We start from the raw sequence: 16822 nt of genomic DNA on the forward strand, positions 1-16822 counted from the left end.
TTGTCTTCTACTGCAACTAAGGTTGCCACGTTCTAAACAGCAACATAGATATTGCTGCTTACAGAGTACACACTTTTTGCTGTTGTGTTAAGAGCTTTGTTTTGCATTGTCTTACAGGCAGAGTTCCTCAACAGTAAGACTGACATAGGCGTTTATGATGTGTTCAGCTCTCCCAGTGAAACTTACCTCCAGGTTAAAACAAAGAGCCAAGAAGTGAAGGTACAGTCTGAGACAAAACTTGCTAAGATAGGAAAAAAAAGTCAAGTTATTCATCATGTTTCCATAATCATCATTATCAATCATATTCTTTTTCTAGGCTGGGAAACCTTTTGAACTAAATATTGAAAGCAACAAGCCAGTAAGAGAGTTCCATTACCTGGTAAGTTGCTATTTCATATATGAACAATCCAAGATGACTTTTATCAACTTGACAGAATCATAGGGCTTGAAAGGGACCTCAAGAAATTGTTAAGTCCAACTCCCCTGCTAGAGCTAATTCCATACAGCAGACTACACAGGAAGGCATTCATATGAGTCATGAGTATCTCTGGAGAAGAAGACTCCACAGCCTCTCTGGGCAGCCTGTTCCAGAGCTCTGTCACTGACAGTAAAGAAGTTCTTCCTTGTTTTATTATGCAACTTCCTGTGTTTCACTTTCTGCCTGTTACCCCTTGCTCTATTGCTACAGTTATATTACTGTTATATTTTTATGTACTTGCAGAACATATTGTGCTGTGCACTCATTTTTATAGTTCAGTGTTACCCAGAGTGATACAGGCAGGAGTTAAAGCCTAGAGAAAAAAACCTATTTCTAATATTTAAATATTTATCCCTTTATTAAGTATTATCCCTTTATTTCATGCCCAGTCTTGTAGAATTAATCACAAATTATAGCTCTTTGCCTCTTCTCTTAAAAGCCTTTTATTGAAGGAATGACAGAGCTTAGGATGTATTGAGATGTCAACAGATTGAGTATTTAATTTTTCCCTTTCAGGTGTTATCTAAGGAACAAATTATGACTTCTGGCACAATGGTTGAAAAAACATTCAATTTAACAGCAGAAAATTCCTGGGCTCCTCTGGCATGTATACTTGTATTCTATGTTGATGAACATGGAGCAGTTGTAAATGATGCTCTTACAATCCCTGTTCAGCCTGCTTTGGACAACAAGGTAATTATATTGAACACGAGCCTGAGACCATGTTTTTGTCTGTTGTATGGTAAAGAGTAGTTTAGATCACAAGCTTGTAAATGTAAAACCTTCCTCATTGTGCATCTGATCTGAGGTTTGTGTAAGTCTCTGGAACTTTCTGATAATGCCAGGATAATTAGGATCTGGCTTTAAATGTGGGGTTATTCTATATCTGAACATATTCCCCATAAATACACAGATAACATAATAATTATACTTTTAACAGTATGGCCAAATACTGAGACAAAGATTGCTTGGACAACATAGTAGAAAAATACTCCTAAGTTCTCTAAGTATGCAATTCTAGAAGTTTGCAGAGTTATTCACCCTAGTCAGGTTCTGAAGCCTGTCAGGGTCACTCTGGATCACATCCCTTCCCTCCTGCTTGTCAACTGCTACTCTCAGCTTTGTCTCTTCCACAGAACTCAGTCCTGCTGTCTGTGTCACTGATAAAGATGTTCAACAGTGCTGATACCAAAATGACTTGTGAGGGACACTACTTATTATTGGTCTCCATTTGGACATTGTGTTTGATTGCAAATCTTGGAGTGCGACCATCCAGCCAATTCCTTATTCACTATCCATCTAATCCATTCTGAGAATCTAAACAGAAAACGAATATTATAATTTAGCTAAAACTTGGGAGTTCTAGGGTAGAGACAAGAGGATATTTCTAGTGAGAAAGCATAACAATTTTGTTCATCCTTCTGGAAAAAAAGCAAGTTTGGCCACTGATTTCAATGTAAGATTATAGTATATATTGTGGCAAAGAAGTGAGGCATGATCTTGAAAATACCAGTTCAATTAAATCTAGCTAACAAATGAAAGCCACCATCCTAGTTTGTGTACAGGTAGGATGAAAAATTGAGAAGGTAAATTATAAGAATTTAGTATCAAATTCAATGTATTTGCTATGAAGACTACTTTCTCTGTAACCTATAGATATGTCCTAGGACCAGTAGGAGGTCATGTAGGTATCCTATCCACTTCTGGAATGGGAGCTGAGGGCCAGACAGTGTGCTGGAGGGACATCTCAAGTGATTCCAGATGACTTCAGCTGACTGAGTCTGATCTGATAGCTGTACGGGAATTACGCAGCCAAGCTCCATTTAAAGATATTCAGTTGCCCAAACTGAGTGTGGTATTAAGGATATTCTGCCTGGACTCCAGAGTTTGTTCCAGAAAGGGAAATTCTGCACCACTGCGGATGACTCAGATAACTTTGAGCATCTTAGATAACAAAAAGTGCCAGTTGATATATAAGTGAATCTCACCTACTCTCTCTCAGTGCAGTCAGTGGAGCCTACAGAACTTTTTTCTCCACTGCAATTTGGATTTCTGCTCCATGATGAGCAAAACTGCTATCCAGTCACCACAACTTCCTTTAGACACCTGTCAAGCTTAGACACTAAACAGAAACGCAGACAGCTAAATGTAAGCAACATTAGTATGATGCTGAATTGGGTCTCCAGACTTCATAGAAATGTTATTTTGGTGAGTAAAAAGAGTAGCATTGTTCACTGCATTGTTACCTGATGTTGCGTGGATGGGGCACATCAGAACTGCCTTACAGTGGATGACCCTTCCTCATTTCACTACCTGTAGGAAGTGCATACTGGTACTGTATTTATCTATTCACTTCCTTATTCCTTACCTGTGCACCCACTATATATATCCTTTTTTCTGTGTTGATCTCACTGTGGCATGCTTCATTAAAATCTTTCAAGGATGAAGTTTCTCCCAAAAATGTATTTCCCAAAATACATTACATGCTGTGCTGCACATTGATAGAGAGAGTGAATTTCATTTACTGCCCTTAGATGTAGAAACCAGTGTATTGTGGTTTAAGAGACTGCTACTTCAAATCCAGGGGTTGTTTGATTGTTTGAAGTAACTATACTCAGGCCAAGGATCAGCTGGGAGAGCAAGAGCAAAAGGAAGGCCATAGTATTTTCCCCAAAGTCTAGGAAATGCAGTCTTAATAGAGACTAAGAAAATCTCAGAGTTGCTGACTGACTACAAATATCAATGTATAATTTAAACTAGTGTCTTTTTTTTATAATTTACTTTAACTTTTTTTCTAGATTAAAATTTCTTGGAGCAAAGATAAAGTCAAACCGTCTGAGAAAGTGTCCCTTAAGATCAGTACAACAGATCCAGAATCAGTAGTTGGACTTGCAGTTGTTGATAAAAGTACAAAGCTTCTAGGAGACAGTAGTGATATAACTGAAGATTCTGTAAGTATACAGGGAAAAAAAGATTTTCTTTATTGTTTGTATGAAATATGTGTGTTTACATAGGTATTACAGCTTATAAGCTGAATGAGTAATGTTCTTTGGGCATAATGTTCTTAGCTGTGCAGATTTTTTTTTACATCAGCAAGTAGCTTATCTACTTTTGCAGAAAAGACTCTAAAGCTTACAAGGTAACAGTCCCAGCACTTCTGATTCCAATTAATACTGTATTGTTTTTCTATTCAATAAACTCTCTGTTAATGCCTGGCTGTTTCTTCTTTTGGAAAAGACAAAAATCACTGAAACTTTTTGATTCATGCTCTTTAATATCAGTTATGTAAAATAATACAAAGAATTCTATTTTTTAAGGAGTGAAATGCTGTAATTAATCATCTTTTTGAAATCTCTTTACTTGCAGAAGCTCTGGTGCACCAACAGTTTGAAAGAGCTGACAATATGCATTGTTCCTAAAGCAACCAAATGACAAAGTAGCCTAAGTGCCATGGAATAATAGTGGGCTGTAGACTCCTGTTTTAGGTTTATGTAGTCTTAGTCACTCATCTGTTAATTATGAAATTATTGCAATCTAAGCCCATTCATCTTGTCATTGATTCTTTTCTCCTTTATGTGAGAGCTAACAGAGCTGCTGCTGCTTGCCCTACAAATGAGCATCTGTTAACAGTGACAGACCTGGGAAAAAGAAAGTATTTGCATTTACTGTTTGGGTGATATTATGGTGGTTTTCTTTTTCTTTGTCCTAGGTATTTCATGAACTCAATTTATACAATACAGCACAGTATTTCCCCCTTGTCAGAGGTTCCTTTGGTGTCTTTCAGGTATGTTTAAAATAAGAAACTCTGATCTTTTTTTTTTTTTTTTTTTTTGGGGGGGGGGGGGCGGCCAGGGCGGGGCTCAACTTTGTGGTTTGTGTATGGCTTACTAAAATAAAAGGTTATTAATGTTCCTTTTAAAGCTTGGGGCTGTAGACAACAGTCTACAGTTTTCATGGTTTATATGGGTTTTGAATTGTAATTTAGCAGCATGTAAATAATCTGGATACAGTGATATATGTTTATATTTTCGTAAGTATGGCTTGTGTTATAGTGTCATCCCTTTTAAAATTTTTTCTGTCATTATGGCAACATTCAGATTCAAATAACTGTGACATCTGTTGGTTCCTGTGTATTACTTGTTTTAGGTCTATAATTACTCTAGAATTATGACTTTATTTTCTTAAAAAGAAAGACAAGAAAAAAAAATAAAATAGATGAGCACTGTTGATGTCCTGAATGTCCTGTATTGAGATAAACTGTATAAATTTTATCCAGAAATGCAGCCTTTGGGTATCAACTGATGCCATTCTTGAGGAGGATAAAGAACATTTTCTTTGTAAGTAATAAAAATAAATGAAGCCAAATCTAATTTACTGAGTGGGGAAGGAGATTTGTGGGTTAGGGCCCCTCTTAAGTCTTCTCACTGTAGTATACATAAAGGCAACTTCCAACCTAGCAAAAGAGAACTGTTTTTAAGGTTCAAAACAAGCAAAACTCCTTTGGGTACTGTTTTGAGAACTTCACTTTTGCTGATGTCCTGAGTGACCCTACTCTTTAAGGGACTGAGAATCAATGAATGACATTCTTATTTGCAATTTTGGATGCAGTTTCATATCAGTGGTTTGTCACTTAGTTGTATGACACTATATTATATCAGTTCTAGAAGCAGTCTGGAAAGGCTATGTATAACCTTAATGTTCTTCTGAAATTTCATTTACTTAAGAAAATAAATTAGCAATCAAAAACACAAGGGAAAAAGTATTATGCAAAGTTCCTGATGTTGTGGAGTAGAATTAACATATGTAACAACACTGTAGATTATACTGCAAACACTGTATTAATTTGATTTTTCTTAAACATAGACATTTGTAGGTAGGACAATAATTTTTGTTTTGTAGATGATGGAATGATACCCATAGAGGATGGCTTTGGTGATGATCTGCCAGTAGCTAGAGATGGACCTCTAGATTTTAGCACTCCGTATGTAAGGACACATTTTCCAGAGACTTGGCTTTGGATTGATACCAAAACTAGGTATGAAATTAAAAGGAAATTGAAACTGATTTACTGTTTTTATTTTTTTGTTTTAGTATTATTCTGCATTGGTACTGAAAAACAGCTTAAAAATGTGGTGTTATTTATATTCTGCTACCACCTAGAGGCCACAAGTGAGGTTGGAAGTCCACCAAATGAGGCATTTTACAACTGCACAAAGCAGAGTAATCCCTGACTTTCAGTTTCAAATGGAACAAAATAAAACCCTGGAGACAAAGATTTCTAGGATAGGAAACTGTTTTCCTTTTATGTAAGGAGATCTGACTTGTAGGGAGACTTAGTGTTTTTCTGTTAAGTGCACGAGAAGATTGTGACCCAGAAGCTAAAATCGGTTCTCATCTGCACCTAATTCAAGAAGCATTTCAAACTGTTAAACTAATAGTGAAATCTGACCTGTGTTGTGAGGCACGAATCTTGTATTCTTTCATAGCTAACAAGTTAGGGAAACAGACTTCACTGAAGATTATTTTACAGGATCCGTAGAAGTTGATTATGTGTAATTATCTTAAAGTTATGGAATTCAAAATAATTTAATAATTTGTTTTAATCATTTTGATCCCATCACAAATATTTCTAAATGATTAAGAAGAGGAAAACAGATAACCAAAAGTTTTTCCTGCCAAGAGTTTGAACTTTGTTTTTGATGTATTATTAACACACATCTTTACTTACTCATGTCCGTAAATAGATGCTTTTGAAAGTCATCTATGTCCTTTTGCTATCAGATCTGATGCAGATACCACAATGGAAGTCACTGTACCTGATACCATCACGTCCTGGGTAGCCAGTGCTTTTGTGCTTTCTAAAAACAGCGGTCTTGGAGTGACAACTGTTCCAGCAGAGGTAGCACATTGCTTGATGTTTCTCCTTTAAATACTGATAACACTGTAGATTATTAATTGGAACCTGCATTTTACTTCTAATAACAGCCTTCTCCTTATATCAGTGAAGAAATTTCATGCACAAACTGTTAGGAAAATATTACAGTGAAATCTTATGTGGACGTGGAGGTTGGGCACCAGGATGAAGTGGTTTTGCTGCCAGGTTCCTGTCTCCATGGCTCTTTTAAGGAGAATTTAGCAATTTAAACTAAATTCAGCACTTGTCAGTTTAGACCTAAAACTTGAAATTTCCGGAATAGACATGCAGTTGTCCTTGGCTCACTCTGTATTCGTGGAAACAGCTTCTTAGAGAATGCTATTTGGTTTGTTTAGAATAAGAATTACTTTTTGAAGTGTCATTGTAGCTATCTCTTTTCATGCATAATGTAAAAAAATCCTAGAGAAACTACATTCCTAATTGGGACATCTCCACTTTTAAGTGCCGAAGGTTAGAAAGATTGAAAGTCTGTAGTACTAGGTCACAGATTTCCAACTGGATGCATGCACTAATTAGAATTTAACTTGGAGACAACTCTTCACCCACTGAAATTTTCATCCCTTCAAATTTTTGTGGAGGAGTATCTTTCAGGATGTAAGCCCAGATACAGACTCAGATTTGTAGTTGGCTGATATACCAGATACAAACCATATGCTTTGAACATCCTGGTCAAAACACCACAAAATTTGGAAACAGATCTATATTTTGTGGCTGAGAGTCCTCTGAGACTATAATCACAATTCTTGTTTCTTCCACTTAGCTTGGCAGAGAAGGGACGGAAAGAGGAATTGTTTTCTGATTCAAACTATATGAAAATATATACTTGGTCCCTCACTCTCAAATATGAGAAAGCTACAAGTAAAACAGATGTTGTGCTTATTCCTTAACTATAATCACCAACATACACTGCTCAGTGCTTCACCCTCATTGGGATGTTTAGATTGCGCTTGGAGTTACATATGGCTGAAACATGTTAATCAGTACCATACAAAGAGACAAATAAAAGAAATGCACAAAAACTGTGATGGAGAAATAAATAAGTGATATCTGTATGCTTAGTGTCATTTACTGCTTTGCATCTTGTTTTTACATGTCTTTTAGTACACAAAGTATTGATAATTTCACCTGGTGTTTTATTTTAAGATACTGAAATATTTCTGATTGTTAAAATTTAGTATTGCAAGAGGTTAAGAGGAAAAAAAAAATCAAAGGAAATAGGCATCTAGTGAAAACACTGAGTAACAACTAACAAAAAATTATTCATTAAAACTTTTCTAATGATAAAAGACTTTTTTTTAATCACTGGAAGCTTTAGCAAACAAAATATTTTTTGGATATTTGTTGGCTAGAAAGAAATCTGAGTATTTTCTGGATCTGAAACTCAAAATACTTAGAAGAATTTTTTAATGAAAACTGAATTAAAGCCATTTTTAGTTGACATTTCTCTAATAATAGATATCATGCTTCAGTCATTCTTAATGTGCAGATGTTCATAAGTGGTGAAATCCCATTGAGCTTGATGTGAGCTTACCACTGCCTTCCTAGAGCCAAGACTTGGTCCAAAGTCTCTGTTAACAGATAAAATAATCAGTTTCTGACAGATTCCTGCAAGTTGTTACTGTTTTAATTAAGAAAAGATGTACTATTAGAAGTATAACCAAAGACTTAGGCCAAGATTAACCACACAAAGTAACATATCATACTTATGTGCTGGTGAATTACAGAATTAGGGAAAGTTAGTTATTTTGGATTCCAACACACGTCTGTACTGACATGGGTATAGGTCAGTGGGCAGGTTCAGAATCTTCCTTTACTTGTGTGTCCAAAATAGTTCATAGTAGCTTTAATGGTATCTTTGGACAGACTGCAGCTTTCCAATTTGCAGGATGATAGTTTCTTGATCTCAGTTCATCTTCTCCTGTCAGAATTTGCCATGTCGAAGCTGCCAGGAGTCCAGCAGCTTTCATCTTAGTGGCATTATGGCATTACAGAGTTCCAGCAAAGGTGCTTGTATGCAGAAGGGATTCTTGGCTTCTGATTCAGCCCTGTAGTAACGCTTTTTGTTAGTTGTAGAGTAATGTAGTTGAGTGTAATTGAGTTGAGTGTCCTAGAGTGTGATTGTGAGTAATGATACTCTCAATAAGAATTTAAAAGTGAGAGTCTAATCAGAAGACATGCTGTGTAGTTATTTTCTCACTGGTATCTGATTGTAGGGATTCACTGTTTTGTGCTGACCTTGTTTTGCAGCTAGAAGCTTTTCAACCTTTCTTTGTTTTCCTGAACCTTCCATACTCTGTCATCAGAGGAGAGCAGTTCATTTTGGAAGTGAATATCTTTAATTATTTGAAAGAAGAAGCCGAGGTAAAGTGACAGTCTCTCTGTTCTCTGTACTTGAATTTTAGCATACACTGAAGGGAGTGCGTTACTGATGAAAATCATAACTTTCTCTTGTGAGATCTTCAGTGAATGTATTGTAAGGCTATATCTCTATAGAAAGCTTAAAAAGGCAGCTTAAATTTTCTTCAAAATTTACACATTATTGCAAATGTTACTGTATTTTACAGGTTAATGTGATCCTGGATATGAATGATGCTTTTGAAATTATTCTAACATCCAATGAAATAAATGCTACAGGAAATCAACAGTCTATATTTGTACCAAGTGAAGATGGAAAAACTGTTCAATTTCCAATCAAACCAAAACAGCTGGGAGAGATTCCCATCAAAGTGACAGCAATATCATCTGCTGCTTCTGATGCTATCATCCAAAAAGTTTTAGTAAAGGTAAACAGTCTGCAGCTTGGCTTGTTCTACAAATAAATTGCTTTGTAAAATAGACAATGGACTGTTACAAAGAGGCAAACCAGTATACTTGTCTGCTTCTCATTTTCTCAGATTGGTTTCTGGTCAGATGGCTTGAAGTTGAAAGCACTTTTAAATCAAATTCTTTAGATCTCCTTCCAGAATTGAAAATATAGATCTGTTCTATAGCTGATCATGTGTCAAATGCTTCTGAAGGCAAGGCAAAACCTATTTTTACATCAATGAATTAATGGTGCTACAGTTAGCTTAACAATCTAGGATGGTAAAGTGGACCATGTAACTCTATTATGGATAAGTGCAATGAATTTCTTAGTGCACCTAGCTTAGTTCAAAGCCTACTTTTATGAACATTTCTCTACTGTGTTAGTGATGAAAGTTTAGCCCCCAGACTTTCTTGATGAACTAGTGTCTTTTGGATGAGATTTGCCTAACTTTTGGCATCTAACAGTTTGAATCATGTTGAGCTCCATTTCAGTGAAAGGTGATAAGCACTTTTACATCTCATCCTAAAATAGCTACTTAAGATCCTAGAATCAGGAAATAGTTGAATTTAGAAGGGACTTCTGGATATTGTGTAGTCCAGTTTTCCTGGTCAGAGGAGGATCAATTGAGCAATCAATTGAGCAATGAGCAGAGGCTCAGGACTCTGCCCAGTTAGGTTTTGAATGTATCCAAGGATGGAGACTTCTCAGCCTGTCTAGGCAATTTGCCCTCACCTGGACCCAGAAGGGTCATCTCCCTCAACCTGCTGGCCAGGCTTTACATGATGTATCATGATACAGGATAAAGTTGGATGCCCTTGCTGCAAAGTCCCTTTTCTGGCTTATGCTCAAGTTGGTGTCCAGCAGCTCTCTCCGGTTCTTTTCTGAAAGGCTGCTTTCCAGCTGGGCAGACCTTAGCATGTAGAAGTGCATGGAGTTGTTCCTCTGCAGGTACAGGACTTGTCATTTCCTTGTGCTGATCTTCATAGAATGATAGAACCTGCTCCAGTGCTTCACTACCCCGAGTGAAGAATTTCTTTCTAATATCTAACTTAAATTTCACCTCTTTTAGTTTAAAGCCATTCTTCCTTTTCCTATCACTATTGGACCATGTAAAAAATGGGTCCCTAGCCTGCTTGTAAGCTCCCTTCATCTATGCCTTTGTTTTCAGATTTCATAGATTTTTCTTTCTGCTTATTTCTTATCTGTTGTTTAGGATTTCCATACTGATAGCACATTTCTCGAGGATGACAGGTTAACTGAATTATGCTCTAAGGGTGCTGATTTACCTCTCTTATGAGACAGGATCATAAAATTGCACTATTTCAGAGTTCAATAAACATATGAAATAAGTGATGTGAATTCTAGCACAGCTGTTTATAGAATCTGAATGTTGAAAGTTGAGGTTCTTCTAGATTTTGTTATTTGCATCTGCATTTTTATATCCATACTTACCCACAACTGACTCAGCCTTGTCCATCATGAGCAAGCTCTGGCCAGCTGGATTCTGCTGATTCCCTTTTCGTTTTAAGGGCCCATTTTTGGAACCACCAGAAAGCTTTTCTTTTATAGCACAGCCCTTTTGTTGGACATCTCAAAATAACTGTCCTGCAAGTTAATTCTGGAAGGAGCCACTTATTGCCCTTCCAATTGAAGCTCAGTTGTGCTGAAGAGAATAAAATCCTGTTGAACTAAATCTAGGCAGAGAAAAGCAATCCATTCGTTTTCTCTACTTTGAAGACATTTTTTCTCTCCAAGAGACTTGCATGCATGAATGAACAGAACCTTTGAACCTACAGTGATTAACTTAACTGGTGTAAGTCTTCTTTGTATGACAGGCTGGAGGATTGCAAATAGCACTTCTGGCGTTGGCATATTCTTGATCATGGAGCTCTGTGCTTGTCATTGAGCTCACTAGAATCAAAGATGCTTTCAATGACTTTGTGTGTATTTTTATAATTAACACATGGTTGATAGAAGAAATTAGTGGAAGCAGGTCTTTATTATAAAAACATTTATGTGTCAGTTCAGGTGGGCCAATTTTTCAGGTTCTTGATGTGTTAAGAAGCAGCACAAAGTATCTCACAGAGTTTTAGATGCATCAGCACAGTAAGCATGTAGTTCCAGTTCTAAAAGCAGCAACCTATTGGAAATTATAACAATCCTGTTTATTTTGGTAGGCTGAAGGATTGGAACAAACATATTCTCAGACACTCCTTTTGGATTTAACTGGGGGTAAACAACAAGCAATGAGAAAAACTTTGGATTTCACTTTTCCTTCTGATGTTGTAAGTGGTAGTGAAAGAGTGCAGGTCACTGCTATAGGTAAGAATTATTTTGTTCTGATTCCATCTCTGTTACTGGTCAGTTGTTTTTTGTTGTTTTAAGTATAGTTTGCTGTCTGCTGGACTTTTTCTGAACTCAGTATTTAAGATGTAGCATGAAGATACAGTATGCCACTGCCACTGCTTTTGGAATTTGAGAGTACCTGTATTCCACATAGATGTGAAAGGATTGGTCTCCATTAGCAATTTGACATCTGTGATATCCTGTTGCAAGTGGTCACCACATTTAACATAATTCAGTTGCTGGTTTCTTCTGTACTGCATAGATGCGAGTAGTAAGTGGAAGCAGTAGACTGTCAAGTAGAGCAGGGATGTTGGTATAATATCCTGAACTATCATAACAGGGTTTGCCAGAACTTCTGTACTGAAAGGCCTTTCTAAGATCTTGCCCTGTATAGCTGTTGCTTCATAGGTTTTTAGGAAACTATTAATTTAATTTAATCCCTATGTTAATGGCATGAATCATTAGTTAATAATAATTTCTCATCCATTGACTGATCATAAGATGACTGTATATAGATGGTGTACATTATTTATTTATTTTATTTACAATATTGTGGTATTAAGTATCCTTTTTCAGAGTTAAAGAGACTGTCAGGACTTTACAGGGAAGTCCTGCAAAGTTTGTTAATATTCTGTTTAAATTCTGCTTGCTTGAAGAATAAAGCCTAAAACTTGACTCATAGTTTGTCCTAGACTTTGATAACTGCGTGTGAGAGGAGAAATACAGGAAATTTGAAATATGAACAGTTGCTGAAACATTCTCCTGGAAGGAATATCTTTTGGCTTTTTCATATGGTGTCTCTTTTAATTATCGTGTAGTTGGGAAGGTCAGTAAAGTTCTATGAGGAGATTAGTCAGTGAGCAAAAAGCTAATAATAAGACTGTGTGTGGTTAATGCAGTTTTCTGCCTGGCTACTGGTGTTGAGCACAAGTATTCCCAATGTATTAAATTTTTTCATAGTTTAGCTGATACCATCCTTCATGTGTTAGACATGTGTTTATTTGTATTAAGTTTTAATTTTATCTTCCAGGTGATTTACTTGGACCTTCGATCAATGGTTTGTCATCATTGATTAAGATGCCTTATGGCTGTGGTGAACAGAATATGATCAATTTTGCTCCAAATGTTTATATTTTGCAATACCTTACTAAAACGAGACAGCTGAGAGAGGATATTCAATCAAAAGCATTATCATTTATGAGAAAAGGTCTGTATGCTTAAAGGACATTTTATGTTTTCAAGAACTCTTCCTAGCTAGAGTACCTGTGACTTTGTACTTAGCATTTGAAAGACTACTTTGCTGGTGTCATGCAACCTGGAAATAAACTCATTTTTCTCTTTCTTCTGGGATAACAGAATTGAGGAGCAGACAATTCTGTTTACAAGGAAAATTTTCTCCAAAATATAACTGTTTCTATGTAGCTATTTTTCAGAGGTAAACTGCATTTTAGAAGATGATTTTTGTGCTTTTTTGTTGTTGTTATTGATACTTGCTAGCTCTTTTTTGTTTAAACTGTGTATGAACAAACACTGCTGTATGTGAGGTACAGTGGGTCAAAATTAGCAGTGCTCATTAGGCAAAATTAGACACATTCTCATCCTGCCATGTCCTTGCAGAACTCTAGGAATTATGTTCTTGTGATTGATGTTTGCCCACCCAAGTTTTAGACTTGATCAGAAATGAACTCTGTGCTGGACATCGGAAAGTGGAATATTTTAAAGGAAAATGGTTGTATATTTTGATTTGAAAATACTCCAGAGCATCACGAAGTGTGGAGAACATAGTTGTATTGTGCTTCGTTGTGCCTACTGGGTCAGACAGTATCCATGATGTATTACTTATCCTTAGTTTGAGCTGTAACTTTCATAAAATCAGTTTTCAAGAGGATTATAATGAAGGTGAATTTAAACCTAATTTATTTCACATATCAAAATACAATAAATATCTGAAACAGTGACCACATAATCTGAAGTAAATATAATTAATTTTAAAACTAAATGTTAGTGGGAGGAAGGAACCATGGCTAGCAGTGGCTTCTTTCCTTTTATCAGATTTTGTTTACCTAGAACAAAGGCAAAACAAAAGAAAAGTTGAATTTAAAATAAATTCCTTCAGTTCTCGAAATGACAGATCTCATCTTGAAATCACTTCTTCAGAAATAAGAAGTCCTTTTTGTCCTGAAAGCTTAGGAGCTAGACCCAGGCAAGCACTGAGCTGGAGCTGTATTTTCAAGCTGTTCGAAACATGAGGCCTTTAAGTCTTTCACATATTACTGAACTCCTTTCCATCCTGATGTACTCTTCTTTTAGCTTGGCTTAGCTAACCTACATCTTCTGGGTTTCAGCCAGTCCTCTGGAAGTACTAGCATACATCTTTGTAATGGGATCCTTCTTTTCCTTGCCTTTCCAGTTGTATGTGTTGACATTTAAAGTATTGTTTTTCACATTTGATTGAGCGTCCGTTGGAATGAATGCAGTGGTTCACAGCCCTCAGATCTATTGTTTTTACATTTCTACAGGCTTTTTTGTGTTAGATATGCTCATGTTTGAAGATTTTTTTTTGCGTGACTGCATGGAGCTTGACCTTAAGAGGAAAGCAAAAAGACTATGGGAAATAGAGGAACCTCCATCTGGTTCTGCTAATCTTTCCAATCTTTCCCAATCCTAGTAAATTCAGAGATGATTTTTTTTTTTTTCTTGTGTTATGCCTGCTCAGCAATCTTTGTTGAGTAAGCTGTTGGTCTTAGTTCATCATTTTACACTGCCATTGGGGTAGTGGGCTGTAATCCTTATTACTGCATATTGCCTGTTCGGTGAAGAAGCAGAAGACCTCAGCTTTGGGCCTTGTAGTCAGGTGTTTTTGAAGAGAAAGTGATCTGTTTGTATATGTACGTATAATTATGCCCCTCATGGCATATTGTTTTGAGGCTAAAACTTTGGCAGAAAGTTTTGCCACTTAATTGCTTTCTTTCTCTCACTCAAGATTGCTTGACTTTTCAAGATCACTAACTGAGTTGACAGATCCATGAGTATGGGAAGGCATCACAAATTTTACTTATTTAGTTCACCACTGTTGTTCTACTAAATACATTTAGAAAACCTGTTTAAGTGGAAGTTGAAATTTCAAACAGTTTTAAGGAGACAATAAAGAAACTTGATACTACTATACTGGTAAAACGTAGCAGTTCAGATTCATAGAATCATAGAATCACCAAGGTTGAAAAAGACTTCCAGGATCAACCACTCCAACCATTTCCCTGTCACCAATATTTTCCACTAAACCATGTTGCTCAGTGCAACATCTAAATGTTTCTTGAACAGCTGCAGGGACGGTTACTCCACAACCTTGGGCAGCCTATTCCAGCACCTAACTACTCTTTTGGAGAAAGATTTTTTTCTTAATGTCCAACCTGAATCTTCTCTGGCACAATGTAAGGGCATTCCCTCTTGTCCTATTATTAGTTACATGGGAGAAGAGGCCAACCCATACCTTGCCACAACCTCCCTTCAGGTAGTTGTAGAGAGTGATAAAGTCTCCCCTGAGTCTGTCCAGACTGAGCAATCTCAATTTCCTCAACTGCTCCTCATAAGGCTTGTGCTCCAGATCCCTCACCAGCTTCATTGCCCTTCTGTGAACACGCTCCAGGGCCTCAGTGTCTAGGATGAGTCTTATGGGTCCTATTTATTAAGATACCTAGTATTTGCTTGTCAGTTCTTTCTGTATAACTTAATGATGTAAATAAATAAAATCTTGCTTAGGCTTTTCCTTCTGTCTGACTGGGTCAGTATTCTGTGTATGAATGTCAGATGTTAAACTAATGAATATTTTTTCTTAATTATAATAACCAAAATAAAACAGCCAAGAAATAAACAAGGAGGGAAGAGAAGAAAATACATATTGAGAAATGCTATTATTAAATACTATTGTTATTCTGAATGCACAAATACTAAGCAAAATGTACAGGAAGGAAGGTTTTACAGATCAGAAGCTACATTGAGTAGAATATTTGTGGAGCTCTTTATTAATAATATTAACGAACGTTGGATCTGCACTAAAGTCAGCTCCTGAAAAAGGACATTGTGCCTGGTCATGAGCAGGTAGTTGGCTTTTGTGACCCTTTTATTTATAGGTGTTCAGCAATCAAGGTAAAATACACTTGTTCTGGATATTGAGAAATCTTTGATGCTGCTTAACCAGGTCCCCCTTGTGAAGTTCTTTTAGTTACTGATCAAACATTTTGTTCATTTTCAGAACAGCCTCTTCCAGTATGCTTTCTGATAGCTAGTCCTTTGGTTTGCCCAAAATAAGTTGATGAAAGTATCTGCTTTTCAGCAGCATTTGTAACTTGTAGCTGCTCTCATGCCTTTCCGGTTGGAAAATTCTTATTTTCTGCTTGTTCTTTTGTCTACTGGAAAGATAAAATGTTTCTTTAGTTATGTGACTTCACTATTTCAGCTCTTGGAGGAGTTGAGCTATAGATGCAGTCTGCACTTGCTGCTGTGCTTCTGGAGCCACTGAGTTACGAGGCTGTGCCTCTACCCTGCACTGTCCCATCTGGGTGGTGGATAAGTGGGAATCATAGAACATCCTGTTTGGGAAGAAACATAGAAGGGTCAATGAGTTCAGTGGGAATGGCAGCCCTCTAGGTCTATTTTTGTAGATAGATTTTGTTACCTGCTTTCTTATAGTTTGCTACATGGTTTTGTGTATTTTTATAGATTTGAGGGATATTTTATTCAGGTTCTACTCTTCACATCCTTAGAAAGTGCCTTGCTTCATGTCAGTAGGAAGTTTTTTTTGTGGGAAGAACCCACAAAAGAGGAATGTGTTCAATACCTATCTGCTCTTTCACTCCAGGATATCAAAGAGAGCTGCTTTTCCAGAGAGATGATGGCTCTTTTAGTGCCTTTGGAAATGAAGATCCCTCTGGGAGCACGTGGTAAGTAGTTCTGCCAGATTCACTTTGGAATTTGACTGTTTTAGATACTTCCAAAGACTAGATTTTTTTGTGAAGCTGCTAAAATTTTCCAGTTGTATTAGCCTTCTGCCTGGTTTTCATTAGGCGTTTAGGCCAGCTCTAAGGTCGTTCTTCTGGATAGCTTGCTGTCAAGGCCAATATTAGGACAGGTCTTTTTAATTTTACAAAAGATGAACAATGAATTATTTTACCCATGGGAATAGCTGAATGAAATGCCTTGAGATGTTCTGTTAGAGAGGATAGCTTACCAGCATGGAGGAAACTTAAAACTCCTTTGG

At 36.7% G+C, this 16822-nt stretch overlaps 1 protein-coding gene across 1 annotated transcript in view; it reads left to right on the forward strand.

Moving 5' to 3' along the window:
- Positions 1–16822, forward strand: part of CD109 (CD109 molecule) — an 82740-nt gene that overhangs the window by 39049 nt on the left and 26869 nt on the right. The window contains exons 12-24 of the mRNA XM_042892536.1: positions 118–219; positions 317–379; positions 995–1171; positions 3277–3429; positions 4188–4262; positions 4755–4815; positions 5378–5513; positions 6260–6377; positions 8661–8774; positions 8978–9196; positions 11397–11541; positions 12596–12772; positions 16424–16505. Coding sequence (XP_042748470.1) covers positions 118–219; positions 317–379; positions 995–1171; positions 3277–3429; positions 4188–4262; positions 4755–4815; positions 5378–5513; positions 6260–6377; positions 8661–8774; positions 8978–9196; positions 11397–11541; positions 12596–12772; positions 16424–16505 — 1622 coding nt within the window. The remainder of the gene's footprint in view (positions 1–117; positions 220–316; positions 380–994; positions 1172–3276; positions 3430–4187; positions 4263–4754; positions 4816–5377; positions 5514–6259; positions 6378–8660; positions 8775–8977; positions 9197–11396; positions 11542–12595; positions 12773–16423; positions 16506–16822) is intronic.

This window comes from Lagopus leucura, unplaced genomic scaffold (assembly GCF_019238085.1).
Source record: "Lagopus leucura isolate 7727_CA_CO unplaced genomic scaffold, USGS_WTPT01 Super-Scaffold_73, whole genome shotgun sequence".
Taxonomy (NCBI): domain Eukaryota; kingdom Metazoa; phylum Chordata; class Aves; order Galliformes; family Phasianidae; genus Lagopus; species Lagopus leucura.